General features: G+C 51.4%; 1 protein-coding gene across 3 annotated transcripts in view; it reads right to left on the bottom strand.

Annotated features, from left to right (window-relative positions):
- xit (ALG6/ALG8 family glucosyltransferase xit) overlaps positions 1 to 27,875 on the bottom strand; it is a 315,565-nt gene that overhangs the window by 217,609 nt on the left and 70,081 nt on the right. For all 3 annotated transcript variants that reach the window (XM_069330751.1, XM_069330752.1, XM_069330753.1), the window contains one exon: positions 7,985 to 8,112. In XM_069330751.1, the coding sequence (XP_069186852.1) occupies positions 7,985 to 8,112 (128 nt within the window). The remainder of the gene's footprint in view (positions 1 to 7,984; positions 8,113 to 27,875) is intronic.

Raw genomic sequence — 27,875 nt, 5'->3', positions numbered from 1 at the left:
TAACCCTGCAAGCCCCCGGAGGCCAAACTCAATGATCGCGAGAGAGGCGGAAGGGCCGTCCCTGAAGAAACCAGAACAGCCGACGAAGTCACACCTGACCCGGCGAGTAGACCATCATGGCAAAGTTCAGGCTCCGGGACAAACTCTCAAGCAACCACCCAGTGACCCGGGAGACCCTCAGGAACAAACGAAGACGAGAACGCAGACGGAGCAGAGCCACCAGAGGAAGAGACAAGGAAGCGATATGAGCGTCCAAAACCAGACACCGAACATGAGAGGGAACCAGATGGGACTTCCTCCAGTTCACCAGGAACCTGAACCCGGTGAGCTGGGAAAGAACCAAATCCCTGGCGAGCAGACATGTGAACTGGCTGGGAGCCCAAACCAGCCAGTCGTCGAGGTAGGCCAGAACCCGAACACCTAACAAACGAATACGGGCCACCACGACCCGAGTAGGGCATGTGAAACCGCGAGGTGCCAGATTCAACCCAAAGGGAAGACAACAAAAGTGGTAACCTTGATGCCCACAGCAAAACCGAGTCAGTCCCTGAACCTTGGATGATCCGTGACGTGCCAATATGCATCCTTGACGTCCAGGGACACCATCCAAGCGCCCGGCTCCAACAGAAGACGAACCTGGGACAGAGTAGTCATCCTGAAGGAGAGGCAATAAACCCACGGAATCAGACGGGACAAGTCTAGAATGAACCAGAGGTCCGTGCAGTGCCGTTTTTGGACTGGAAACAGGCGGGAAACCCACCTGAGGGACGTGGTCGTTTCGACCACGCCCAAGCGAACCCACTCCAAGATGACCTGACAGAGCGCCAGAGAAGAGGCCTGCCCCGTCAGCCCCAAACCCCCAGAAGAAGGAGGGGGCCACCCAACACCACCACAGGCCACACGAAAAGACCCGAAAAAAACACAAATCATAGGACCAGGCGTGAGCAAACGGGGCGAGCCTCACTCCATCGCCCCATCAATGGGAAAAACCGCAAAAGTGCCGACGCACCTTACGAGAACCTGAGTGGCGGACAGGGCAATCCCAGCGCCGACCAGAAAAAGACGGATCCGAAGGCTGCGCCTGCCCCGAATCTAGCACCACTAGCCTACCACAATGAATGAAAAAAAGCAATGAGAAGTGGCTGCCATACACCAGCCAGCCACTCGCCACCACTCCCTCCCTCAAAAACTCCTCACTCACCAACATCCTCCTTCCACCATACTGTTTTTGCTTTTATTCAATATATACAGATGTTATAGATAAGTATCTACATGCTTTGTTCACCATAACTTCATCTAAGCTGGCATAGTGCACAAAGAGCATAGTGGCCACCCTTACACAGCATGACAAGTCAGGAAGATGACTTCACCTCCAACAAAATGGCTTCACCCAACACTCCTTTTGCTGGTATTACACTATATGCCTCCCTCACTGGTTCAAGGCCAGATGCACTAACATTCCTCCTTCAAGTATACTCTGTGGTGTTATTACACTATATACACACATAATATATAAGTATATACAGTGCTTCCTCAGTCTAACGAACCCCGCTCTATCGAATTCCCGGAAGAGCCGAACAAATTGAATTCGGTACCAAATGTTCAGTGGAACATACAAATGTTCGATTAAGCGAGGAATGTTCGTCCAAGCAGTCACCGAGGCCGAGCGTCGGAGCTGGCTGTCATCTACTATGATTCGCCAGAGTGTAAACAGTTATGTAGTGTTTTATTATCCTTACCCATTGTTTCTAGGGAGAAATGGTGATAAAAATGGTGATAAAATGGTGTCAGGGGGGCATTGGTAAGAGAGTTGTTGCCAGGAGGCAAGTGGTGTCAGTAGTTATGGTTTTTTGTTAGGGGGCAGGTGGTGTAAGTTAGGTATTCTCGTGGGAGGCAGGTTGTCAGCCAGGCAGCTGACAACCAGCTGAAATGGTGATAAAATGGTGTCAGGGGGGGCATTGGTGAGAGAGTTGTTGTCAGGAGGCAAGTGGTGTCAGAAGAGACAACACGTGACTGGCGCCTCCATGCTCCCCCACCCCCCACCCTCCTTCCTGCACCTGACCACAGAGACCACCTACTACCTCACTCTCCTCTCGTCGTCAGATGCCAAGAGTCAATTTAATGACAATTATCGCATTATCTATACTGAAAATAGCCTTTTTATTAGAAAAATGTTATATTGGAGCAATAATAATGGTGAAAATTGTGATATATACAGTACATATTTTAAACAGTTTGAACACATTTCCTTTTCACAGAATTTTTAATACAATTGGGGTGTAGATAACAGCTGGCATTGTGTGGCCGGCCGGTCGCTCCCTGAGCGATTGGGGGGTGGGGGTGGAAGGGGGGGTTTGTTTCCTGGATCCCTCCCTCCCTCCTCTAACAGCCTACGTACTGTACTAATATCTATTTAGAATAAATTTTGAGTAGGCCAATAAAACAAGCACAGGTCGTGTGAACGTTAGGCCTTGGTGAGGTGGCTGGCATCATTTGTGGTGGTGTCAGGGGAGGCAGGAGGGGTCAGGGGAGGCAAGTGGTGTCAGGGGAGGCAGGCAGTGTCAGGCGGTGTCAGGGGAGGCAGGCGGTGTCAGGGGAGGCAGGCGGTGTCAGGGGAGGCAGGCGGTGTCAGGGGAGGCAGGCGGTGTCAGGGGAGGCAGGCGGTGTCAGGGGAGGCAGGCGGTGTCAGGGGAGGCAGGTGGAGTCAGGGGAGGCAGGTGAGGTCAGGGGAGGCCGGCGGTGTCAGGGGAGGCAGGTGGGGTCAGGGGAGGCAGGTGGTGGAAAGAGGCAGGTGGGGTCAGTGGTGGAAGGTGTTGTCAGGGGAGGCAGGTGGTGGAAGGAGGCAGGTGGGGTCAGGGGAGGCAGGTGGTGGTAAGAGGCAGGTGGGGTCAGGGGAGGCAGGTGGTGGAAAGAGGCAGGTGAGGTCAGTGGTGGAAGGTGTTGTCAGGGGAGGCAGGTGGTGGAAGGAGGCAGGTGGGGTCAGTGGTGGAAGGTGTTGTCAGGGGAGGCAGGTGGTGGAAGGAGGCAGGTGGGGTCAGTGGTGGAAGGTGTTGTCAGGGGAGGCAGGTGGTGGAAGGAGGCAGGTGGGGTCAGGGGAGGCAGGTGGGGTCAGTGGTGGAAGGTGGTGTCAGGGGAGGCAGGTGATGTCAGGGGAGGCAGGTGGGGTCAGTGGTGGAAGGTGGTGTCAGGGGAGGTGGAAGTGGAGAGAGAAGGTTGCTGACCACGCATGGCTGCCAAACCTCTCATTCATTCTCTATTATAAATCTCAATCTTAGCTGTAAAATATTTATGCCAAAATATGTTAATTTTCGTTTATTAATATACATTATTAATCATTAACATGTTTTATTGTTTCCTGTAGAAAACAACAGCTGACTTGGCATTGTGGTGTGTATGGCCGGGTACCTGGGGGGTGGGGGGGGGGGGCGTCCTGGAGGTGTGAGAGGAGACCTGTCAACCCATCATTTTTTTTGTTGAGACGCTTCCAAGCCTGCTGCTTCAATACACCCCATGGATGGTGTGGGTGGATGGTGTGGGTGTTGTGGGGGGATGGTGGGGGGGTGGTGTGGGGGATGGTGTGGGGGGGTGTTGTGGGGGGTGGTATGGGTGTTGTGGGGGGATGGTGTGGTGTGGGGGATGGTGTGGGGGATAGTGTGGGGGGTGGTGTGTGGGGGGTGGTGTGGGTGGTGTGGGGGGATGGTGTGGGGGGATGGTGTGGGGGGATGGTGGGGGGGTGGTGTGGGGGATGGTGTGGGGGGTGTTGTGGGGGGTGGTACGGGTGTTGTGGGGGGATGGTGTGGTGTGGGGGATGGTGTGGGGGATGGTGTGGGGGGTGGTGTGTGGGGGGTGGTGTGGGGGATGGTGTGGGTGTTGTGGGGGGATGGTGTGGGGGTGGTGTGGGGGATGGTGTGGGGGGTGTTGTGGGGGGTGGTATGGGTGTTGTGGGGGGATGGTGTGGTGTGGGGGATGGTGTGGGGGATGGTGTGGGGGATGGTGTGGGGGGTGGTGTGTGGGGGGTGGTGTGGGGGGTGGTGTGTGGGGGGTGGTGTGGGGGATGGTGTGGGTGTTGTGGGGGGTGGTGTGGGTGTTGTGGGGGGTGGTGTGGGTGGTGTGGGTGTTGTGGGGGGTGGTGTGGGTGTTGTGGGGGGTGGTGTGGCTGTTGTGGGGGGTGGTGTAGGGGAATGGTGTGGTGTGGGGGATGGTGTGGAGGGTGGTGTGGGGGGATGGTGTGGGGGATGGTGTGGGGGATGGTGTGGGAGGTGGTGTGTGGGGGGTGGTGTGGGTGTTGTGGGGGGATGGTGTGGTGGGTGGTGTGGGGGGTGGTGTGGGGGGTGGTGTGGGTGTTGTGGGGGGATGGTGTGGTGGGTGGTGTGGAGGGTGGTGTGGGGGGTGGTGTGGGTGGTATGGGGGGTGGTATGGGGGGTGGTGTGGGGGGATGGTGTGGTAGGTGGTGTGGGGGGATGGTGTGGTAGGTGGTGTGGGGGGATGGTGTGGTAGGTGGTGTGGGGGATGGTGTGGGGGATGGTGTGGAGGATGGTGTGGGAGGTGTGGAGGATGGTGTGGGTGGTGTGGAGGATGGTGTAGGTGGTGTGGAGGATGGTGTGAGTGGGGTGGAGGATGGTGTGGGTGGTGTGGAGGATGGTGTGGGTGGTGTGGAGGATGGTGTGAGTGGGGTGGGGGATGGTGATTCTCGCATCTCAGATTATTATTGACACCAAAAGAGCATGAAAGATATTATAATGAAGCACCACACAACACAGAAACAAACTAATGTGTCCTGGCATATGTTTAAAAAAAAAATAAGAAGGTTGTTGGGGCCGGACGGATGGAACGAATTCCGCACTGGAACGAATCAGCTTCGCCCCATATAGTTCGTTCAAGTGAGGACACACTGTACATGTATTGTTCACCATAGCGAACCAATAAGCTGGTATAGTAAGTGCAGACAGCAACAGGTGGCTACACAGATTCAACAGACGACACTACAGCCCTCCCACCCTCAACATTACTCCTCCCACAGCACAGTGCAAATTATCACAACAACAGTCAGGGGTCTTCTGTAATACTATCGTCGCTAAATAATACCAGTTACATATATTTTTTACATTTTTAGGCGATGTTGTGGTCACAAGCTGAATAGCAGTACTGTGAGCTCATGCTGCATGCACCAGCCTTGGTGGCTTACTCAGTACTGAGGCTCTCACACCCGGGAATGTTGCCTAAGATATAAAAAAAAAAAATGGGGTGTGTTTACAAGAGCCCTGAGGAAGGTGATGTGAACCTCATGTATCTGCAGGCCATTTAAATCTTGTGTAGTATTCCAAAACTGCATATGCAGTGATGCACACTTTTGAGTCAGTTACTCAAAACTTCATATGCAGTTTTGCGCAGTTTAAGGGTTAAAGATTGTTCATCTTCTTTAACCCTTTAACTGCGCGGCCTATAAATATGACATCCCCCCAGTGCGCAGGAAATGAAACCTTGGGAAAAAATTATTTTTTCCTCGGAAAGTGTCAAAAACCCCTCCCTGTATATGGGTATAGCAACGCAAGTTCGAAATTGTACTTACTTTGGCTGCTATGGGGTCCGAAAGGTGGGCCGTGACGTCATAATTCCCCGTGCGCCAGAGCAGTATGCACCCGGGGCTGGTGAGGTGCCCGGGGCAGGGCACGCGAGTTGCCGCGAATATATTTTTGCACATTTTTTGCGCACAGTTCCAAATACATTTTATTTGTTTTTACATGCTAATCCTATGTATAATGACTGTCCGAAGACACTGTGTTATGTGCATGACACTTGTGTACACATATGTTGCACATATTTACCATGTATCATGCTAATTTATGTATATATACAATCTATTTACAGACTATACACTGTCACACACTATATACATTCACCATCAACACATTCAGAACACCGCGAGTGTGAGCAGCCACACCCAGCCAGCCCTCCCTCACTCCTCCAACATTGTATTCGCCAACATTGCTCCTCCAAATCATACAGTTATTCACACCAATGTTTCATGTTCATTTATGTATATTTACAACATATGTACACACTCTACACTGCCACACACTATATACATTCACCATCAACACACTCAGAACACCGCGAGTGTGAGCAGCCACACCCAGCCAGCCCTCCCTCACTCCAACATCTTACTCGCCAACATTGCTCCTCCCACCATACTGTTATTGTATTTATTACACAATTTACACATGTTATATATACCTATCTACATGTTTTATTTACCAGAACTATGCAAGAAAGCCGGTATTGTGACCAAACAGTACAGTGGCCACCATACACTGCATGACAAATCACACAGCAGACGACGCCACGATTACGACGTCACCTCCCTCACCAAAATAGCTCCTCACAACATACTCCTGGTGCTGTTATTACACTATTCCACACACACTGTATATACCCATGTACATGTGTGTTCCCCATAGCAAACTACGAAGCTAGTATGGTGAGCAAAACAAGAGTTACTGCCACACAGTGAGGCTACCTCAATTCTCTCCCTTCCTCCCTTCCTCACCAAAATTTCTCCTTCCTACGCACAACACTCATTATAGCTACAATCCTGGTCACTAATACGTGAAAATGAATAATTTACCACAAGTTTATTTTGAAAAGGAACCTAAAAAGTCGTTTGAAGATTCCTAGATGGTCGAAATAATGCTGTGGTGTTGTGGCTAATGCTGTGAACATCGTGAACAGCATTGAATCACTGATATTTGAACATTGTACCCAGTCATTATCACACTCGGGCTCTTCTATAATACTATCATGGCTAAATAAAACAGATTATATATATATTTTGACAATATTAGGCAATGCTGTGGTCACACGCTGAACAGCAGTGCTGTGCGCTCATGCTGCGAGCGCCAGCCTTGGTTGCTCACTCACTACTGAGGCTCCCACACCCGGCAATGTGGACCATGATTTTTTTTTAAGATGGCGTCTGTTTACAAGACCCCTGAGGAAGCTGATGTGAACCCCATGTAGCCGCGGGAGTTTTGAATGGAACGTGAAAAATAAAAACACCCGGGGGCGCGTTGCGCACCCTAAGCCTGGGCCTGCAGGTGCTTTGCGCAGTTAAAGGGTTAAGAAGATGAACTACAACAAGGTAAGCTGAAGTTTTTGTTTTAAATTACAGCAGAGCACTGGTATATTTTGTAATGGTATTGTGTGTGGAAATTCAAATTACCATATGTTGGTTGTAGTACAAAAAATTGCGAATATGTTTACTTTTTGGACTTTCCCGGTAAAACTTCTGCTTAGCTGCATGCCTGGCTTATCCAGCAGGGGCAGTCCTTCCCATATAATCTGAATAAGTGAGCTTAGATGGTATGTACTTTTTTCAAGATTTTTTTTTTTTAATTGGGTTTATATGATTTCAATCATTAGGGTCTTCAGTAGTTGCAGGGGATTCATAGCATACTTATCTTGAGTACTGTTGTCTTTTGGATATTTGGTATTACCAGTTAGTTATACCAGTATGGTTTTAGAACGCTTATTTTGGCATCCCAAAATCTTTGTTGCTATCAGGTTACTTAGCTGAGGAGGTGACTTTATCTTCCATTGAGAGCTCTGCTCTCTGTGGGTGTCTTCCTTCTGACATCATCACTGTGATGTTCTCGACATGGCTTATGATGAGAGTTTAGAATAGAATTGCAAGTATAACTGTGTATATTTCATATATAAGTTTTTTTTGTTACCTGGATCAAAACGTGAACGTTAGTTTAATTTTTTACGCTACACTGCAGTAAAAAAATACATGCAATAAAACCAGACATAAAATATTAAATTATGAAAGAATAACCACATGGATGAGGATATAATAATTTGGTATTAAAATAATGGGGGAACACTTTTTATTGAGGAAAGCATTTGTAATTATTGGATCCATGTAGCTATTTCTGCATACTGCAGTGTATACTATTCACATACATAAAGGTATTTTATAACTTACATCTTACAGCCATATGCATACACCAGGTCTGTTACTATTACAGAGAGACGCTGAAAGAGGATCGTCATATCTGAAGCATAGTTGAGATTCATGACATGAAGCATCTGGGGATCAAAATACCATGCTATCTGCAATACAAAACATTCATGTTAACCTCTTGCTGTTAATTAAGCATATCATTATCTGCATTTGAATCAAAGTGCACATTTTCATCTGAATTCAGTAGGTGCAACAGCAACACTATCTTTAAATGGTGCATGTTGTCATAGAAATCTAAAATTAAAGAAATTACTGACTTAAAATAAAACAGTAAAATAAAACAACCTCCATTCAATGCACTATATGGGACCAACCCCGGTGCGTTGGAGCGTTGGATTCGTTGCAAGAGGTGACCTTCAGGAGGTGTTTGTGTCAGTGTCTTTTTTTTTTCTTGTACACAATAAAAATGCATTATCATATTACATACTGTACCTATATATTACTTCTCTACTAAAAAACCAGCGTTGAATGTAATGAAACGGCATTTTCTGGGTGAGCCCCAGAGGCTCCCTGGAGCTTATCGGGCTAATGTATGTTATATTAGACCGGAACATTACCTAAGGAGTTCAGACCTACCAGGGACCAGCGCCAGAACCTGGCCCCTTTAGAGAGGGGAGCAATGGCCCTGCAAAACCCCTTTTTGGTTGGAGTTTTCCTTATCTGCCATCGACCGGGGTTAGGCACCCAGAAAGGTAGGCATAACAAAACAAACCCCACATGGTAAAAAAACTAAAACAAAAAAAACGAACAGAGAGGTAGAAACTCCCTACAATCACAAGCAAACAAGCAAACATCACACTTTACTGCCGCGCCAATCGTCCGCGCAGCCCTCCCCGCCCCGAGAGAGGGAGGGAGGAGCCCCGGACCTACCGCACTGGCTGCCAAGCTTCAGTTCAGAAGCTAAGCTTCAACCAACGCGGAAAAACCGCTGACCGGTGGGAGGGAGGGTTGCTAGGGAGCCTCCAGGGTCACCCAGAAAATGGCGTTTCATTACATTCAATGCTGGTTTTCTGTGGGGAGCCCCTACGGCTCCCTGGAGCTTCATACCCAAAGAGAAGGAAAAGCAAGGGGTAACCCGGGAGGCGACCACCACAAACTCTGCAACACGAATCCGAGACAACAGGTTGCAACCTGCGACCCAAGGCAACAAGAACGCACAGAAGCAGACGCGCATAAAGAATGGGCGGCCAAGAACCTGTGCGACCCTCAAATCCCTGCGCTCGAAATGAGCCCTAGACGTCGCCAACACAGCAGCAAAAGCCACAAACGTCTGAACAGCACGGGCGCAAAGACAGACCGCAGGCTGGAAGACTGAAAAACTCTGCAGACGACCTGGGAGACCCGACCCCTGAAAACAGGGAAGGAGGGGAACCGGATCAACCACAGCGCATCTCCAGACACGGTATGCAGGCAATGGCAAAAAGCACAACTGGACAACACAGGATGCAACCCCAGCCAAACCAATCAAGCATCAATAACCCAAGAACCCCTCCGGAAAGCAGCCGTCTCGACGGTCGCCAGAACGGAGAAAGGCTGCACACGTACAAATCTACCACCAGTACCAAAGAGCAGAAACCTGAACCGAAGGGGCTACCACAAACTGAGGAGAAGATAAGATGGTACCCTGATCTAGGACCAGGACAGCTCAGGCGATGCATGAGCAGGCCGGAGGTGAAACAAAACACGAGAAAGCGTACGAAACGTCATACTGTCGCCAAGACCAAGCTCGCAGGTGGGACACTGTCAACAAAGCCACCTGAACACCACAGAGATGGTGATACCCGCGTCAAAATACCAGACGCGAAGAGCCAAGGAGACGGCTGAACCAGTCATGTACAGGACCGATTCGACCTGCCGAAAGAGGCGGAGCCGCGGGAAAATGCCCCGGGTTTAGACACCTATCAAGCAGCGTCTGAAAGTAAGGCTGTGTCGGCCACCAAGGAACCATAAGGACTGCTCTCGTGGGAATGGGCTGCAACCAAGCCAGAACCCAAGGCAACAGCTGGACCGGGAGAAGAGGAACAGGTACCCCCACCTCGACCAGTCCTGCCGAAAAGCATCCACTGTGAATGCCTAGCAGGTGGGTAAGGGCGCCACATAAAATGGGCGACGCCTAGACCATGCCGACTCGAAGACGTCCACGGCCCGAAGTCCATACGTCCAACAGAGCCAACAAAATGAGTCGGCGACGACTGGCCAATCCGCGAACAGAGGAATGAACTGAGACAGCTGTCCGCCAGGACGCAGGACACACCCCGGACATGAACCTCACGCTTAGCCAAACACCGAGGATCCAGCAAACGAGCCACTACGGAACCAACCCCAAAGGTCAACACCTAAGAGAAACCCTGTGGTTCCGGCAAGAACCGCTAGAGAACAGTCCGAATGGAGCTGAATGGTAGAGCAGCGAGTGACCCAAACCCTCCGAAGCGTAAATCAGACAGCCACAAACTCCCGAACCGTGCAGTGAGCCCGACGGACGGACAGACTCCACCATCCCCGGCCAATCTGGTGAGCACTGGTCACAAAGCCCCAGCCGAGAGATGACCCATCCGTGAACACATCGAGCGAAGGCTCGGGGAGGTGCCAAGGCACGGAACCCCGAAAACCCCAAAGAGGAAGCTGGTGACGCAGCACTAACACAAGATCGTCAGAGGAACGAACCCAACGAATGCAAGAGGAGGAAGGGGAGTCTCCGAAGGAACAAAACAGATGCCGAAGCCAAACCCGACCCTGCGGGCAGGGCCAGCACGTCGAAGTTCAGACTCCTGCACAACTGCTCAAGCAACCGCTGAGCAACCCGGGACCCCCCTCATGTACAGCCGAAGGCAGGACCACAGCCGCAGTAACACTTCTGGAGGGAAAGACAATGAGTGGCCCAATAGCCCTAAACAAGGCCCAGGTCCGAACCCGGGACGGAAACAGATGGAATGTCCTCCAGATCACCAAGAAACCAAACCCGGCGATCTGGAAAGAACCACACCCCTGGCGAGCAGACAAGCGGACTGACTGGGAGCCCACACCAGCCAGTCGTCGAGGTAGGCCAGACACCGAATCTCAAGCAGACTCAGAAAGGGCACTAAGATCCGGTAGAGATGCAAAAAAAAAAAAATCCACCATGTGCCAATTACAAAATAGGGAAGGCAACAAAAGCCGCAACCCTGAAGCCACACCACCACTGTGCCAGTCCCAGAAAACTGGATAGGAACGTGCCAAGAAGTGACCTGGTGGTCCAGGGCCACCATCCAGGCACCTGGCCCCAACAGAAGCCAGACAGGAGACAACAGTCCTCCGAAGAGAGTATAGAATCCAGGGCGCAGACTGAAGAAGTCCAGAAGAACCGCAAATGCAAAAGGCCCATGACTGCAAAGAGCAGACGGGAACCCCAGAAGGATGGGGCGGATCGACCATGTCCAACGCACCCACAAAGATTACATGATGAAGCGCAGGGGAAGAAGCCCACCCCGCCAGCTCTGAACCCCCCCAAAGGGGAAGAAGCCGTCCACCGATGCCACCAGAGGCCGGAAGACAACCAAAAGCGCCCACCAACAGCGGGACCATGCGAGAGTCAACAGAGCAAGCTGCTCCCCCAGTGCCCCGTCAACAGAGAAGGGAACAGAACCCCTTCCGAAAGAAAAAGTACACACACACATATACACATTATGTATATACACATACACACAAGGTATGTTACACACACGTGTGTATACACATGTGCACACACACAGTGTACACACGTACGTGCGTACACACACACATACATTTTGAAAGAAAAGTACAAGTCACTGACCAGTGGGCAGAGATCACCACGCCGGCCAGGCAAAGAAGGCACAAAACTGCATCAAAAGGCCCACCTCGACAACAAAACCTCAAAGTTCCAGCATGACCACAACATGTCCCAAGATCCAAGGAGATCAGTTTGCAAGCCAGGAAGACCCTGGAACTCCAGAAGGCAGAACCGGGTCACACGAGGAAACAAAGCCCCCTGAACCCACAAAGGGGGCCTGATAGGAAGAAATCTCCAGAAGGAAACCAAAGAACCCAAAGAAACCCAGAATCGAACCAGGGGGAGCCCAAACCACCACATTTGTCGGCGGAGAACACAACAGAAGGGCAAAGCACAGCCCACAGACAGAACCCCCTGGGAAAACGGTCATAACAGACCGAAAACCGAGGGACAAAGTGTGGGAGCAAGCATAACAGCCTGGGGACACTGAGCCCAAATCCAAAGGCCCAGATCCAAAACAGACAAAATGGAAAACCCGGTGTAAAATCAACACCCAAACGTTCCCAGAGGAACAGGCAACGGGCAGCAAACACCAGAAAAGCAAAGAAATGACAACAGGAGAATAAAAAACCCTGAAAAAAGGTGAAAACTCACCCAAGAAGCTCACTCGCACACCCAGTCGCATGTAAACAAACCGGAACACCGCCCTGGTGGCCATGCCGGGAAACCGGCAGACAAAAATGGCCGCCAGCAGAGGTTGTGACTGACGATAAAGATACAAAAACACGCCAGCAAAAGTGGGAAGCAAGCAAACTGGATGGGCGAAAAACGCCGCCCAAAAGCAGAGAACCCAGGCAGAGGCAAACCGCCCCAGAACTGCTAGCAGGCATCCCCCACAGCCCCGGGAACCAACAACAGAGGCCCCTGGGGTGAGCCGACCTCCAAGCACTCCGCCCTTAAGGAAAAGCAAGAGTCCATGGGAAAGGCAGCAAGAAAGGGCCGCTGGTAAGACCCAGAAGCCTTGGCAGGAGGAACCGGCTCGTAAACCTCCGTCCCCCAACGCGAACAGAGCAGCCCCCGAAAAATGCCCAAGTCTCGGCCCCAACTAAACCCCGCCCCGACCCCAAAACCCACAGACAGTCCGGAGCCGGGAACAGGGAGGGAAAGGGGCGAACAGCATCTAACCAAACGGGGCAGCCTCGGGGCATCCGAGTGGGAAACTAACCTAGCATGTTGCAGCAACCTAACCTAGCGTGCAACACGGATGCCGCCTGTACCCTGAACAGTAATAACATCAGGAGAGTACTTGAGAACAAGCAGAGAATCTCTCGCAAGACTCCGGGTCAAGTTGTCAGTGACCCAACAGGCAGCATGACGGAGGTAAAAGTGGCGACTGTCACCCGGAGACAAGGGAACAGCAACCAACGATCCCGTACAAGATGGGTTGGAACCCGGAAGACACATTCAATAGTCCCCCGAGCCCAGACAGGGGTTTCCAGAACCCGTAGGCTGACTGCTACGGGAAGCCCAGGCAAGGTGTTGCTAACTGGTTAAGAAACCCAAACATAACAAGAGGGTAGAGGATAGCACTGAAAACCCCAGCGACGTGTACAATCACGCTGGCCTAGCAGAGGGCCGCCAAACACTACCAGTGGAATTATAGCCACACTAGGCAGACCGCCACCAGGCATGAAAATAAAAACAAAAGAAAAACCCCGCAAAAGTACACCATCTCCAGAGGCAACAGGAACCTGTTGCCGCTTAGGTGGCAGGCTGTGCAACACCTTGATGCCCTAACCAGCACAAAACCAATCTCTACCCATGGCCAAACAAGGTCCCCAAACCCCAGCTGGCCCCAACGGCGAGGCAAATGCCGAGCAGCAAGAACCTCTACGGGAACGGTTCCCGAACGCCCCAGGGAAGATAACCCTGTTACACAAGGGCAGTACTCACAGGGCGCTTAGGGAAGTCAGCCACTAAGCGCATGCAGCCCCGGCACTGACGAGGCACTATTGGCCACCGCACAACACAACACATGGCAGTGAACACCACACAAGGCAAACACCGCCTAGGAAACTGAGGCCAGAGAAGCGTCTATCCCGGTTGACATTAACTTACGAACTAAAGCTTGGCAGCCAGCGTGGTAGGTCCGGGACTCCCCCCCCTCCCCCTCTCGGGACGGGGAGGGCTGCGCGGACGATCGGCGTGGCAGTATAGTGTGATGTTTGCTTGTTTGCTTGTTTCCTTGTGATTGTAGGGAGTTTCTACCTCTTTGTTCGGTTTTTTGTTTTAGTTTTTTACCATGTGGGGTTTGTTTTGTTATGCCTACCTTTCTGGGCGCCTAACCCCGGTCAATGGCAGATAAGGAAAACCCCAACCAAAAAGGGGGTTTCCATGGCCATTGCTCCCTGAAACCTCTCTGAAGGGGCCAGGTTCTGGCGCTGGTCCCTGGTAGGTCTGAACTCCTTAGCTAATGTCCCAGTCTAATATAACATACATTAGCCCGATAAGCTCCAGGGAGCCGTAGGGGCTCCCCACAGAAAATACTGTGTAACAGTTGTTATTTACCTTATTGTTAGAAGTATGTCCATCTTGAATTCTCATGGAGTTGTGAATACCGTACAGTAAGTACGTACTGTATTGTATTATGCCATTAGCACTGTATTGATAAGTAGTTCTGCTGTATGTTGAGTACTACAATACAATTTATGAAAACTATTTTACACTAAAATTACTGTACTGCAACCTTAATTTGAACACTAACAGTAGTGGAAACTTAGTGCCATCACTAAGTGCCTCCATCACTCTAGTGCCTTGTACCCTGTGACGTCACAGATTCACGGCACATTGTTTTGATTTGTCATGAGGCTGAAGTGTTCATTCCGTGACGCTGTTGGACATACTGTATCTGCGCAATCAAAGAACATCCGTGCACCATCTCGGTTCCAAATGTAGGATGGAGGAATGGAGGAATGGATGGATGGGAGGGAGGGATAGAGGGAGGGATGGATGGAGGAATAGAGAGATGGAGGGATGGATGGAGGGAGGGAGGGATAGAAGGAGGGATGGACAGATGGAGGAATGGAGAGATGGAGGGATGGATGGGTGGAGGAATGGAAGGAGGGATGGACAGATGGAGGAATGGAGAGATGGAGGGATGGATGGGTGGAGGAATGGAAGGAGGGATGGATAGATGGAAGGATGGAGTGATGGAGGGATGGATGGATGGAAGGAGGGAAGAGGGATGGAGGGATGGATGGATGGATGGATGGAGTGAGGGATGGAGGGTATGGAGAGATGGATGGAGGGAGGGATGGAGGGAGAGATGGATACCTGGACAGAGATGGAGCCCCTTTGGGGAACCAAAGGGGCTCTCTCCACAGAAAATGTGTGAATCATCGCTGTACTCAAAATTATGGTGTGCATATTATTGATTCAATTATTATGTTCATAAAACAGTAAACAAATACTTTGTCAGTTATTACACTATATATAAAATATACAGGTTATAAATAAGTATCTGCATGTTTTGTTCACCATAACAAACCACTAAGTTAATAATGCGAGTCAAAAAGCAATAAGGTGTGGCCAGCCAGCCACTCGCTATTACTCCCTCCCTCAAAAATTCCTCACTCACCAAATTCCTCCTCCCACCATACTGTTTTTGCTTTTATTCGCTATATACAGATGTTACATATAAGTATCTACATGTTCTGTTCACCATAACTGTTCATCTAAGCTGGCATAGTGCACAAAGAGCATAGTGGCCACCCTTACACAGCATGACAAGTCAGGAAGATGACCCCACCTCCCTCACCAAAATTGCTTCACCCAACACTCCTTTTGCTGGTATTACACTATATGTACACGTTATATATAAGTATCTACATTTGTGTTCACCATACTGAGCCACTAAGTTTGTATGGTGACGGCAGATAGTAAGTAACAGGTGACCACACAACTCATGCTAATCGTCACTGGTTCAAGGCCAGACGCATTAACATTCCTCCTTCAATTATACTGTTGTGGTGTTATTACCCTATATACACACATTATATATAAATATCTACATGTTTTGTTGACCATAACTGTTCAACTAAGGAGGTATAGTGTCCAAAGAGCACAGTAGCCACCCTTACCCAGGATGACAAGTCATGCAGATGTTGCCACCTCCCTCACCAAAATGGCTTCTCTCAACACTCCTTTTGCTGTCATTACACTATATATACACATTATATACAAGTATCTACATTTGTGTTCACCATAAGGAATCACTAAATTGGTATGTTGAGTCAAACAGCTGCAAGGAGTGACCATCACACACCAACTAACCCGCCACTGGCTGTGACTCACTCCCCACCTCACCTCACCGGACTCGCCAACCTTCTCTTCCCACCATACTATTTTTTGCTTTTATTCATTATATACAGACGGTATATAAAAGTATCTGCATGTTTTGTTCACCATAGCGAACCACTAAGCTGGTATAGTGAGTCCAGACAATAAAAAGTGGTCACACAGAGTCAGCAGATAATGCTACCTCCCTCCCCCACCAAGATTACTCCTCCCACTACAGCGCTAATTCTCAAACATTCCTGCTATTATCAGAATCCTGAACATTTTTATCACAGTCAAGGGTCTTCTGTAATACTATCATCGCTAAATAATAGTATGTACTTATATATTTTGACATTTTTAAGTGATGCTGTGGTCACAAGCTGAACAGCAGTGCTGTGAGCTCATGCTGCGTGAGCCAGCCGTGGTGGCTCACTCAGTGCTGAAGCTCTCCCACCTGGGAATGTTGCCCATGATTTAAAAAACCAGCGTTGAATGTAATGAAATGCCATTTTCTGGGCGAGTCCTGGAGGCTCCCCGGAGCTATCCAGCTATCCAGGCTGAATGGGTATGTATAACTTTCTGGCATCAGTCAATGCATGGAGTTCTTGCCTACCGGGGACCATGAACCAGAACCTGGCCCCTTCTAGAGAGGCACGAGGAGCAATGGCCTATAGAGACTCCCCTTATGATTGGGAGCATTCTATATTTGCCATCGACCGGGACAGGCACCCAGAAAGGTAGGCGCCTCAAAACAAACCCCTATTCTGGTAAACTATTGCGAGCGAAGACCAAACAGATGGACAGAACTCCGCAAACAAAAATTAGCCCTCATGACGTCATGTCGCCGCACCGCCGTCTGCGCAACCCCCCCCCCCTTTCCCAGGGAGGGGGAAGGGGGGGACCACCAGACCCCACCGTCGGCGACCCAACCATTAGTTCTTAGGCTGGCTGTCAAAAATGAAAAAAACGCCGCCGACCGGAGGAAGGGAGGGATGCCGGGGAGCCTCCGGGACTCACCCAGAAAATGGTGCTTCATTACATTCAACGCTGGTTTCCTGGGGGAGCCCCTTCGGATCTCCGGAGCTAACTACCCAAAGATAAGGAAAAAACAGGGACTTACCCAGGCAGCGGGGCGTCCTTACTCCTCAACGAGAAGGCGAGACAACTGGCTGCAACCGCCGACCCAAAGCAACGCAGGCCCGACGAGGCCCAGGAACATTCACCAGGTAGCGAGCGGCCAAAACCCTGTTCGATATCCAAAAACCCCGAGCCCGAATGTCCACCCAAGACATGTTGCCAAAGACAGCCGCCAAAGCAGCAAATTTGAAGAAGAGAAACTGGATCAACCCAGAGCGCACCCCTGGCAACAGAAGCCGTGGCACGCAAATAACGGCGGAGAGCCGCAACCGGACACAACACATGATGCACCCCCAGCCTGGCCAACTAAGCATCAACAACCCACGGCCCCCTCCGGAATCGACAAGGCGACGAGGCGATGTGTCGCAACCGACGCAAAGCCCCCGGAGGTCGAACCCAACGATCGCGAGAGAGGCGGAAGGGCCGGCCCCAAAGGAACCAGAACAGCCGACGAAGCCACACCCGACCCGGCGGGTGGACTACCATGGCAAAGTTCAGGCTCCCACACAAACTCTCGAGCAACCACCTCATGACACGTTAGCCCCTCAGAAACGGGCGAAGGCTGGACCGCAGGCGCAAGAGAGTCGCTGGAGGAAGAGACAAGGAAGCAGCACGAGTGTCCCAACCCAGACCCAGCCAAGACCAAACCTGAGAGGGAACCAGATGGGACTTCCTCCAGTTCACCAAGAACCCGAACCTGGCAAGCTGGGAAAGAACCAAATCCCTGGCGAGCAGACACGCGGACTGGCTGGGAGCCCAAACCAGCCAGTCGTCGAGATAGGCCAGCACCCGAACACCTAGCAGACGCAGGTGGGCCACCACGACTCAAGTGAGGCGTGTGAAAACGTGTGGCTCCAGATTCAACCCGAAGGGAAGACAACAAAAGCGGTAACCATGATGCCCCAGAACAAAACCTAGCCAGTCCCTGAACCCCAGATGAACCGGGACGTGCCAATACGCATCCTTGAGATCCAGGGACACGATCCAAGCGCCCCTCTCCAAAAGAAGACGGACCTGAGACAGCCTAGTCATCCAAAAGGAGGGGCACAACACCCACGGGTTCAGACCGGACAAGTCCAGAATGAACCGGAGGTCCGCACAGTCCCGTTTCGGGACCGGAAACAGGCGGGAAACCCACCTGAGGGACGACGTCGTTTCGACCACGCCCAAGCAAACCCACTCCGAGATGACCCGACAGAGCACAGGAGAAGAGGCCTGGCCCGCCAGCCCCAAACCCCCCGAAGGAGGAAAGGCCACCCAAGGCCACCACAAGCGGCACGAAACGACCCGAAAAGCCCATGAATCGTGGGACCAGGTGTGTGGGCAAACCGGGTGAGCCGCCCCCACATCGCCCCTTCAATGGGACGAACCGCGAAAGGGCCGACGCGCCTTGTGAGAACCGAGGCGGCGAACAGGATGGAGCCCACTCCGTCCAGCAACAGCCAGAACCGAAGGCGCCCCCAGCCCCGAATCTGGCACCAAAGGCCTACCCTGACGAAAAGACCCCCGATCCCTGGCACGACCCTTCCGGGAAGGCCCCCCACGAGCCCCACGGAGCAACAACTCCGACATAGGCCGACAACTGACCGAGGCCGCCTGCTGATACTGCCCCACAGCAGACTCCGCAAACAGCAACGGACAAAAGGGCGAGGACAAACGAAGAGCCAGGGCCCAGGCAGACTCCGACATGGGAGGCGAGAAGCATAGAACTGCGAAACCGCATCATGCAAGATGGGCGCGAAGAGCTTCAACAAATCAGACGATGCCCGCACAGCTGAGGGCAGCGCACCAGTCCCGGCAGCGACCCCAGCGCTCCCACATCCAACTTGAGCCAATCCGAGGACAGCTCAAGGAGGGAAAAGAAACGCAGAGCCGAAGCAAGCAGGCCACGAGTCCGCAAATCCTCTGCAATCAAGACAGCCTAGAGGGAAGGAACCTGCACGTGATGCTGCATGACACCAACATCCCGCGGAAGGGCAGGGGCGAACAAACAAGCATTCAGATGCTCGAAAGCGCCCCCCAGGAAAACCTGCAACGCCAAGGAAACCTCTCGCCACTCAAGCGCGCAGGACCAACAGAACGTGTGCCAAGCCTCCAACGAAAAGAGAGGACAGTCTGCCAACCAGGACGACTCCGGAACTTCATAATGAAACCAGCACGAACCAGGAGATCCGTACACGAAGGAACGAGGATCCATCTGGAAGGCATAATCCGGGTCACACAAGAGGTAAGCCGCCGAGGCCTCCCGCACCTCCGAAGATGAAACACGGGAAGCGGGAAACCTCTGGAAAGACGGAACCGAAGAACCCTCGGGATCACGGAACCGAACCCAGGGAGGGGTGGACACCAAATCCAATTCGTACGCAGAGGGAGCGAAAGAGAACCCCTCTCCTTGTAACACCAAGCCCCGCTCTGAGGTCAAAAAAACCCAGGCGGGGTCCAACGGGGCACAAGGCCCCCAAGCCAACCCCTCCCCAACCCCAGGAACCTCAACCAGAGGGCCCGGGGCCGAGCCTTCCTCCTGAGCCCCCACCCCCAAAGAAAAGGTGGGAGCAGCCGACAATGCAGGAACAAAGGGGGCCCACTGGCCAGACCCAGAAACTTCGGCAGAAGGACCAGGCTTGAATGCCTCCGCCACTGCCCCAGAAGGGGACACCCCCGAGACTGCTCGAGTCTCACAACCAACTAAACCCAGCCCCGGCTCCGAAATCCTCAGACATTTAGGAGCCAGCAGCAAGTTGGGGGGGGGGGGGAGGGGACCAAACGAGCAACAGAAGGGGAAGGACTCGGAGGGGCGGACGGAACCAGAGCCGAAGCGACTATAACCAAAACGGGGCAGTCTTGGGGCATCCGGGGCAGCGACTAACCTAGCGCGTTGCAGCAACCTAAAGTGAGCATGCAACACCTCAGCTGCCCTCACCCGCATATCAGGCAAAGTAGCCTGGGTGAACTGGAGAACGTACAGACAATACACGTTGCACAACTCTGGGTCAAAACAATCACCGACCCAACAGGCAGCATGGTGGAGGCAAAACCGGTGAGTGTCCCCCTGAGACAAGGGGACAGAGCAACCTTCAACTCGCAGGACGCAAGGGGGGGAATCAAGGGTCACATCCATCGGACCACGTAGCCCCCGCGGGGTTTTCCAGGGCCCTTAGCCTTGGTAACACGCTAAGGGAAGCCCAGGCAGGGTACTGCAAACCAGCACCTAAAACTACCAACAAACTGCTATAGCTGAACCCCCGGGACGTGTACACTCACGGGAGCCAAGCGGGGAGTACCACCAATTAAACAAAATTGAGACAAACCCCAAGAACAGCGATGGCGGACCAAATAGGCAGACCCCCACCAGTCAAAAAACAAAAACAAAAGAAAAACCCCGCAAGAGGACAACGTACCTCGGCAGAACAGAGCCGGCCGCTGTTAATGGTGAAAACTAGCTGTGCAGTACCTTGCACCCCTACCAGTGACGAAAACTACCCCCTACCCAGAGACAAACAAGGGCAAGAAAAAAACCCAGCTGACCCCCAGCTTGACCTCGGCGGCCAAGTACCGAGCAGTACACGGTACAGCGGAGGTAGACCCCAAGGCGACCCAGGGTAGGTAGCCCTAAGCCCCAAGGGCTGTACTTACAGGGCACCTAGGGAAGATAACCCTAAGCGCATGCAGCCCGAGCACCGTGGAATAATACTCCTGGCCCACACACCACCGGAAGGGACAGCTCACACCTCCAGGCACAGAACTGCAACTGCAAACAGGAGCCAGAGGCACGACCGCACCAGATCCCATCAGCCTGAGAACTAATGGTTGGGTCGCCGACGTTGGAGTCTGGGGCTACCCCCTTTCCCCCTCCCGGGGAGTGGGGGGGGTGTGCAGACGGCGGCGCGGCGACATGATGACGTCGTGAGGGCTAATTTTCATTTCAAGAGTTCTGTCCACCTGTTCGGTCTTCGGTCGCAATTGTTTACCAGAATAGGGGTTTGTTTTGGGGCGCCTACATTTCTGGGTGCCTGTCCCGGTCAATGGCAGATATAGAATGCTCCCAATCATAAGGGGAGTCTCTATAGGCCATTGCTCCTCGTGCCTCTCTAGAAGGGGCCAGGTTCTGGCTCGTGGTCCCCGGTAGGCAAGAACTCCATGCATTGACCGATGCCAGAAAGTTATACATATTAATTCAGCCTGGATAGCTGGATAGCTCCAGGGAGCCGAAGGGGCTCCCCCCAGAAATAAATGGTGTCTGTTTACAAGAGCCCTGATGAAATTGCTGTGAACCCCTTGTATCCGCAGGCCATTTAAATCTTGCGTAGGACTCCAACACGTCATATGACGTGATGCACAATTTTGGGTAAGTTACTCAACACGGTATATGAAGTGTTGTGTAGTTTAACGGTTAAAGTGCGCACAATTTGATACCCAAATGAAAAATTGTAACCCGAAAATTGATGTCAGAACACTGGAAAGATATAAATAATTTTGTGATGATGTGCGTCAAAAAATTTAAAATATTTGTTAAAATAACATTTATTGCTCTATTATTATGGGACTAGTTTTAAAATATGCGCCTTTATACTGCGAACAATTTGATACCAAAATGAGCAACGTAACACAAAATTTGATGTTATCAAACTGAACGGCTATACACGCTATACAAAGAGCCAGTGCTCAACCCCGGCAAGCACAACTAGGTGAGTACAACTAGGTGAGTACATTAGGTTGTGGGTGTTCCAATTGGTGCTCGTTCACAGGTCACTTTAGGCTTTGCTAAGGGGAGTCACGACAGGCTTTTGGACAATATATGCATATACACCTGCAGAAAATTTAATTGCGAACACAATGATACCAAAACGAATGACGTAGCACAAGAATTAAGGTGAGAAAACTGAAACAAGTATATACATTTTACTGATTTTGTGGGCTCACAGGTAACTTTTGCCGACTTTAGGCTTTGCTGTGGGAAGTCACGCCAGGCTTTTGGACATTATATGCATATATATACCTGTAGGGAATTCTATTACGAACACAATGATACCAAAACGAATGACGTAGCACGAGAATTAGGTGAGAAAACCGAAACGAGAATACTCATTTCGGTGTCGCCACGCGCTCGACCTCACCACCAGGTGCGGTTCGTGCATACAAACAGAGTGCACGCTCTTGGTGGGAAAGTGTTAAGAGGCAGGAGAGGAAGCCATACCTGTCCGCTAAGACACAAAACTGAACGAGGGAAAACACCCATCTGACCAACCTCACACAACCAGGTAAACCAGGCACAGGGAATTCAACAATGGCAGAACAAACACAGACCCCCCAATTAGAACCCAGGTAGAGAGGAAAGGTATAAGCTATCACCAGCAAGCACACCCTCGGGTCATTACAGGCTACAGGTCATTACACAAGAGTCAAGCCAAGCATAACAACCACACAAGCACATAGTTAACTTCTAACACTTCCAATCAGCATGCCTCATAGAGGGGGAAAAACCCAGACATTATCCACAGACAAGAAGAGTCGAGAAGAGTCGACTCACAGAGGAGGCAGTCCAAATTTCACAGGGAAGATGACACTGAAGAGGTAAGGAAACTGAAAGCTGGGGCACCCAGAAAAAGAACCTTGATTCCATAACCAGAAAGATATGTAAACTTGGCACATGCAAGGTGGATGTATGTATTTGCCTCACATAAAACACATGCGAGACAAAAATGGAATAAAACAAAGCAATGGCTATGCATGGAACTAAATGTTCCATAGATTAACAAAACCCACTTATCGGAAAGCCATAAACTAATAATGGTTGCAGTGAAGCTGTCTGTGCACCCCTTGTCCCACCAGGCTCGTGTGAACACAGTGACTCCAGGTCATCTAGGCAGCCATCTGGTGGAGGACATATACATCAAGGCAGGGGATTCCCACTGCTAATGATTTTTTGTTTTTATCAGGGTAATAACTTCTTTCCAGCAGCTGCTTGTTTTGTGGCACTTTTGCTTTCTGGTGGATTTTTCTCTGTTGAGAGCCAGCTTGTGGTCCTGGCTCCTGGCAGGCTCTCGTGGCTCTGAAGAGACCTGGTGTGTCCACTAAGGCATAATTAGTATTGTATGTAGTTTCAGAAAGCTACTGAGAGGCCCTTCCAAAAAACCAGCGTTGAATGTAATGAAACGCCATTTTCTGGGTGAGCCCCGGAGGCTCCCTGGAGCTTATCGGGCTAATGTATGTTATATTAGACCGAGACATTAGCTACGGAGTTCAGACCTACCAGGGACTAGCGCCAGAACCTGGCCCCTTCAGAGAGGTTTCAGGGAGCAATGGCCCTGGAAAACCCCTTGTGGTTGGGGTTTTCCTTATCTGCCATCGACCGGGGTTAAGCACCCAGAAAGGTAGGCATAACAAAACAAACCCCACATGGTAAAAACTAAAACAAAAACCGAACATACAGGTAGAAACTCCCTACAATCACAAGGAAACAAGCAAACATCACACTTTACTGCCGCACCGATCGTCCGCGCAGCCCTCCCCGCCCCGGGAGGGGAAGGGGGGAGCCCCGGACCTACCGCGCCGGCTGCCAAGCTCCAGTTCAGAAGCTAAGCTTCAACCAACGCGAAAAAACTGCCGACCGGTGGGAGGGAGGGTTGCCAGGGAGCCTCTGGGGCTCACCCAGAAAATGGCGTTTCATTACATTCAATGCTGGTTTTCTGTGTGGAGCCCCTACGGCTCCCTGGAGCTACATACCCAAAGAGAAGGAAAAGAAAGAGCTAACCCGGGAGGCGGCCGCCACAAACTCTGCAACGCAAAGCCAAGACAACTGGTCGCAAACCTGCGACCCAAGGCAACAAGAACGCCCAGGAGCAGACGCGCATAAGGATGGGCGGCCAAGAACCTGTGCGACCCACAAATCCCTGCGCCCGAAATGAGCCCGAGACGTCACCAACACAGCAGCAAAAGCTGCAAACGTCTGAACAGCACTGGCGCAAAGACAGACCGCAGGCTGGAAGAATGAAAACACTGCAGACGACCTGGGAGACCCGAGCCCTGAAAACAGGGAACGAAGGAACCGGATCAACCACAGCGCATCCCCAGACACGGTACGCCGGCTACAGCAAAAAGCACAACCAGACAACATAGGACGCACCTCCCGGCCAAACCAATCAAGTACCAATACCCCAAGAACCCCTCCGGAAAGCAACCGTTTCGACCGTCGCCAGGAGAGAGAAAGGCTGCACACCTATAAAGCTACCACCAGTACCAAAGAGCAGGAAACTGAACCGAAGGGGCTATCACAAACTGAGGGGAAGAAAGAAGGCACCCTGAACAAGGACCAGGATGGCTCAGGCGATGCATGAGAAGGTCGGAGGGGAAACAAAACACGAGAAAACGTATGAAACGTCATACTGTCGCCAAGACGAAGCTTGCAGGTGGGACACCGTCAACAAAGCCACCTGAACACCATAGAGATGGTGATACCCGGGTCAAAATACCAGACGCGAAGAGCCAAGGAGAAGGCCGAACCAGTCACGGACAGGACAGATTCGGCCTGCTGAAAGAGGCGGAGCCTCAGGAAAAACGCCCCGGGTACGGACACCTATCAAGCAGAGTCTGAAAAGAAGGCCGGGCCGGCCACCATGGAACCATAAGGACTGTTCTCGTGGGAATGGGCTGCAACCAAGCCAGAATCCGAAGCAACAGCTGGACCGGGAGAAGAGGAACAGGTACCCCCCACCTCGACCAGTCCTGCCGAAAGCATCCACCGTGAAGTCCTCGCAGCTGGGAAAGGGCGCCACAAAATTGCGCCACGTGGTCTAGGCGACGCCTAGACCACGCTGACCCGAAGACGTCCATGGCCAGGAGTCCATACGCCCGACAGAGCCAACAAAACGAATCGGCGACGACTGGCCAACCCACGAAAAGGAATGAACCGAGACAGCTGTCCGCCAGGACGCAGGACACACCCCGGACACGAACCTCACGGTTAGCCAAACCCCTGTGGTTCCGGCAAGAACCACCAGAGAACAGTCCGAACAGAGCTGAATGGTAGAGTACCTAGTGACCCAAACCCTCCGAAGCGCAAACCAGACAGCCATGAACACCCGAACAGTGCTGTGAGCCCGACGGACAGACAGACTCCATCAACCTCGGCCGACCTGGTGAGCACTGGTCACAAAGCCCCAGCCGAGAGACGACCCGTCCGTGAACACATCGAGCAAAGGCTCAGGGAGGTGCCAAGGCACGGAACCCCGAAAACCCCAAAGAGGAAGCTGGTGACGCAGCACCAACACAAGATCCCCGCAGGAACCCAATCAATGCAAGAGGCGGAAGGGGAGTCTCCGCAGGAACCAACAGACGCCATAGCCAAACCTGACTCTGCGGGCAGACAAGCACGCCGAAGTGCAGACTCCCGCACAACCGCTCAAGCAACCGCTGAGCAACCCGGGACCCCCTCCTGAACAGCCGAAGGCGGGACCACAGCCGCAGTAACACTTCTGGAGGGAAGACAATGAGGGGCCCAAGAGCCTTAAACAAGGCCCAGGTCCGAACCCGGGACGAAAACAGATGGAAAAACCTCCAGATCACCAGGAAACCAAAACCGGCGATCTGGAAAGAACCATTCCCTGGCGAGCAGACAAGCTGACTGACTGGGAGCCCACACCAGCCAGTCGTCGAGGTAGGCCAGACACCGAATCTCAGACTCAGACAGGGCACTAAGATCCGGTAAAGATGCAAAAGTATACGAAGTGCCCATTACAAAATAGGGAAGGCAATAAAAACAGCAAACCTGAAGCCCCACCACCAACCGTGCTAGTCCCAGAAAAACTGGAGAGGAACGTGCCAAGAAGTGACCTGGAGGTCTAGGGCCACCATCCAGGCACCCGGCTCCAACAGAATCCGAACAGGAGACAACAGTCCTCCGAGGAAGGCATAGGATCCAGGGCGCAGAAGAAGTCAAGAAGTCCAGAAGAACTGCAGACGGGAAAAGCTCATGACTGCAAAGAGCAGACGCGAACCTCAGAGGGATGGGGCGGATCGACCACGCCCCACGAACTGGAAATGACAAAGCGCAGGGGAAGAAGCCCACCCCGCCAGCTCTGAACCCCCCCCCCCCAAGGGGAAGAAGCCGTCCTCCGACGCCAGCAGAGGCCGGAAGACAACCCAAAGCGCCCACCAATAGCGGGACCAAGCGAGAGGCAACAGAGCAAGCTGCTCCCCCAGCGCCCAGTCAACAGAGAAGGGAACAGAACCCTTTCCGAAAGAAAAAGTACACTACCCAAGTCATGAGGAGAGACTACGGGAATTAAACCACACTTCGCTGGAAGACGAAGAGTGAGGGGAGACCTGATCACCACATTCAAGATACCCAAGGGAATTGACAGGGTTGATAAGGACAGGCTATGTAACACAAGGGGCACACGCACTAGGGGACACAGGTGGAAACCGAGTACCCAAAAGAGCCACAGAGATAGATTTTTTTTTTTTTTTTTTTTTTTTAGTGTCAGAATGGTAACGGGAAAGCATTAGGAAGTAATGTGGTGACTCCACACACAAGTAACGAGGCTGACCCCCATACAATGTCACATGTAGACATGATAGAGCCCAATAGGCACAGGAACCTATACACCTATACCTATATACCTATATATATAACCTATATATATACGTTATATGACAAAGAGTGCTGGGAAGACGGGACACCACGAGCGTAGCTCTCATCCTGTAACTACACTTAGGTAATTACACTTAGGTAATTACCTCATCATCAACATCACATCAACACACTGGAAAAGGTGCAAAGACATGCTACTAAGTGGCTCCCAGAACTGAAGGGCAAGAGCTACGAGGAGAGGTTAGAAGCATTAAATATGCCAAAACTAGAAGACAAAAGAAAAAGAGGTGATATGATCACTACGTACAAAATAGTAACAGGAATTGATAAAATCGACAGGGAAGACTTCCTGAGACCTGGAACTTCAAGAACAAGAGGTCATAGATTTAAACTAGCTAAACACAGATGCCGAAGAAATATAAGAAAATTCACCTTCGCAAATAGAGTGGTAGACGGTTGGAACAAGTTAAGTGAGAAGGTGGTGGAGGCCAAGACCGTCAGTAGTTTCAAAGCGTTATATGACAAAGAGTGCTGGGAAGACGGGACACCACGAGCGTAGCTCTCATCCTGTAACTACACTTAGGTAATTACACTTAGGTAATTACCTATATCACCATGGGTTCTGAGAGAATGTGCATCTGAACTCAGCATTCCACTTCACCTGATCTTTCAGGCAACCCTGTGTACAGGAATCGTAGCAGACGTGTGGAAACAGGCTAACATAGTTCCAATCTACAAAAGTGGCAGCAGGGAAGACCCCCTCAATTATAGACCTGTATCATTGACAAGTGTAATAGTGAAAGTATTGGAAAAGCTAATCAAAACTAAATGGGTAGAACACCTAGAGAGAAATGATATAATATCAGACAGACAGTATGGTTTTCGATCTGGAAGATCCTGTGTATCGAATTTACTCAGTTTCTATGATCGAGCCACAGAGATATTACAGGAAAGAGATGGTTGGGTTGACTGCATCTATCTGGACCTAAAAAAGGCTTTCGACAGAGTTCCACATAAGAGGTTGTTCTGGAAACTGGAAAATATTGGAGGGGTGACAGGTA

Source organism: Procambarus clarkii, chromosome 24, assembly GCF_040958095.1.
Source record: "Procambarus clarkii isolate CNS0578487 chromosome 24, FALCON_Pclarkii_2.0, whole genome shotgun sequence".
Taxonomy (NCBI): domain Eukaryota; kingdom Metazoa; phylum Arthropoda; class Malacostraca; order Decapoda; family Cambaridae; genus Procambarus; species Procambarus clarkii.
This window is presented reverse-complemented; position numbering and strand designations above follow the sequence as displayed.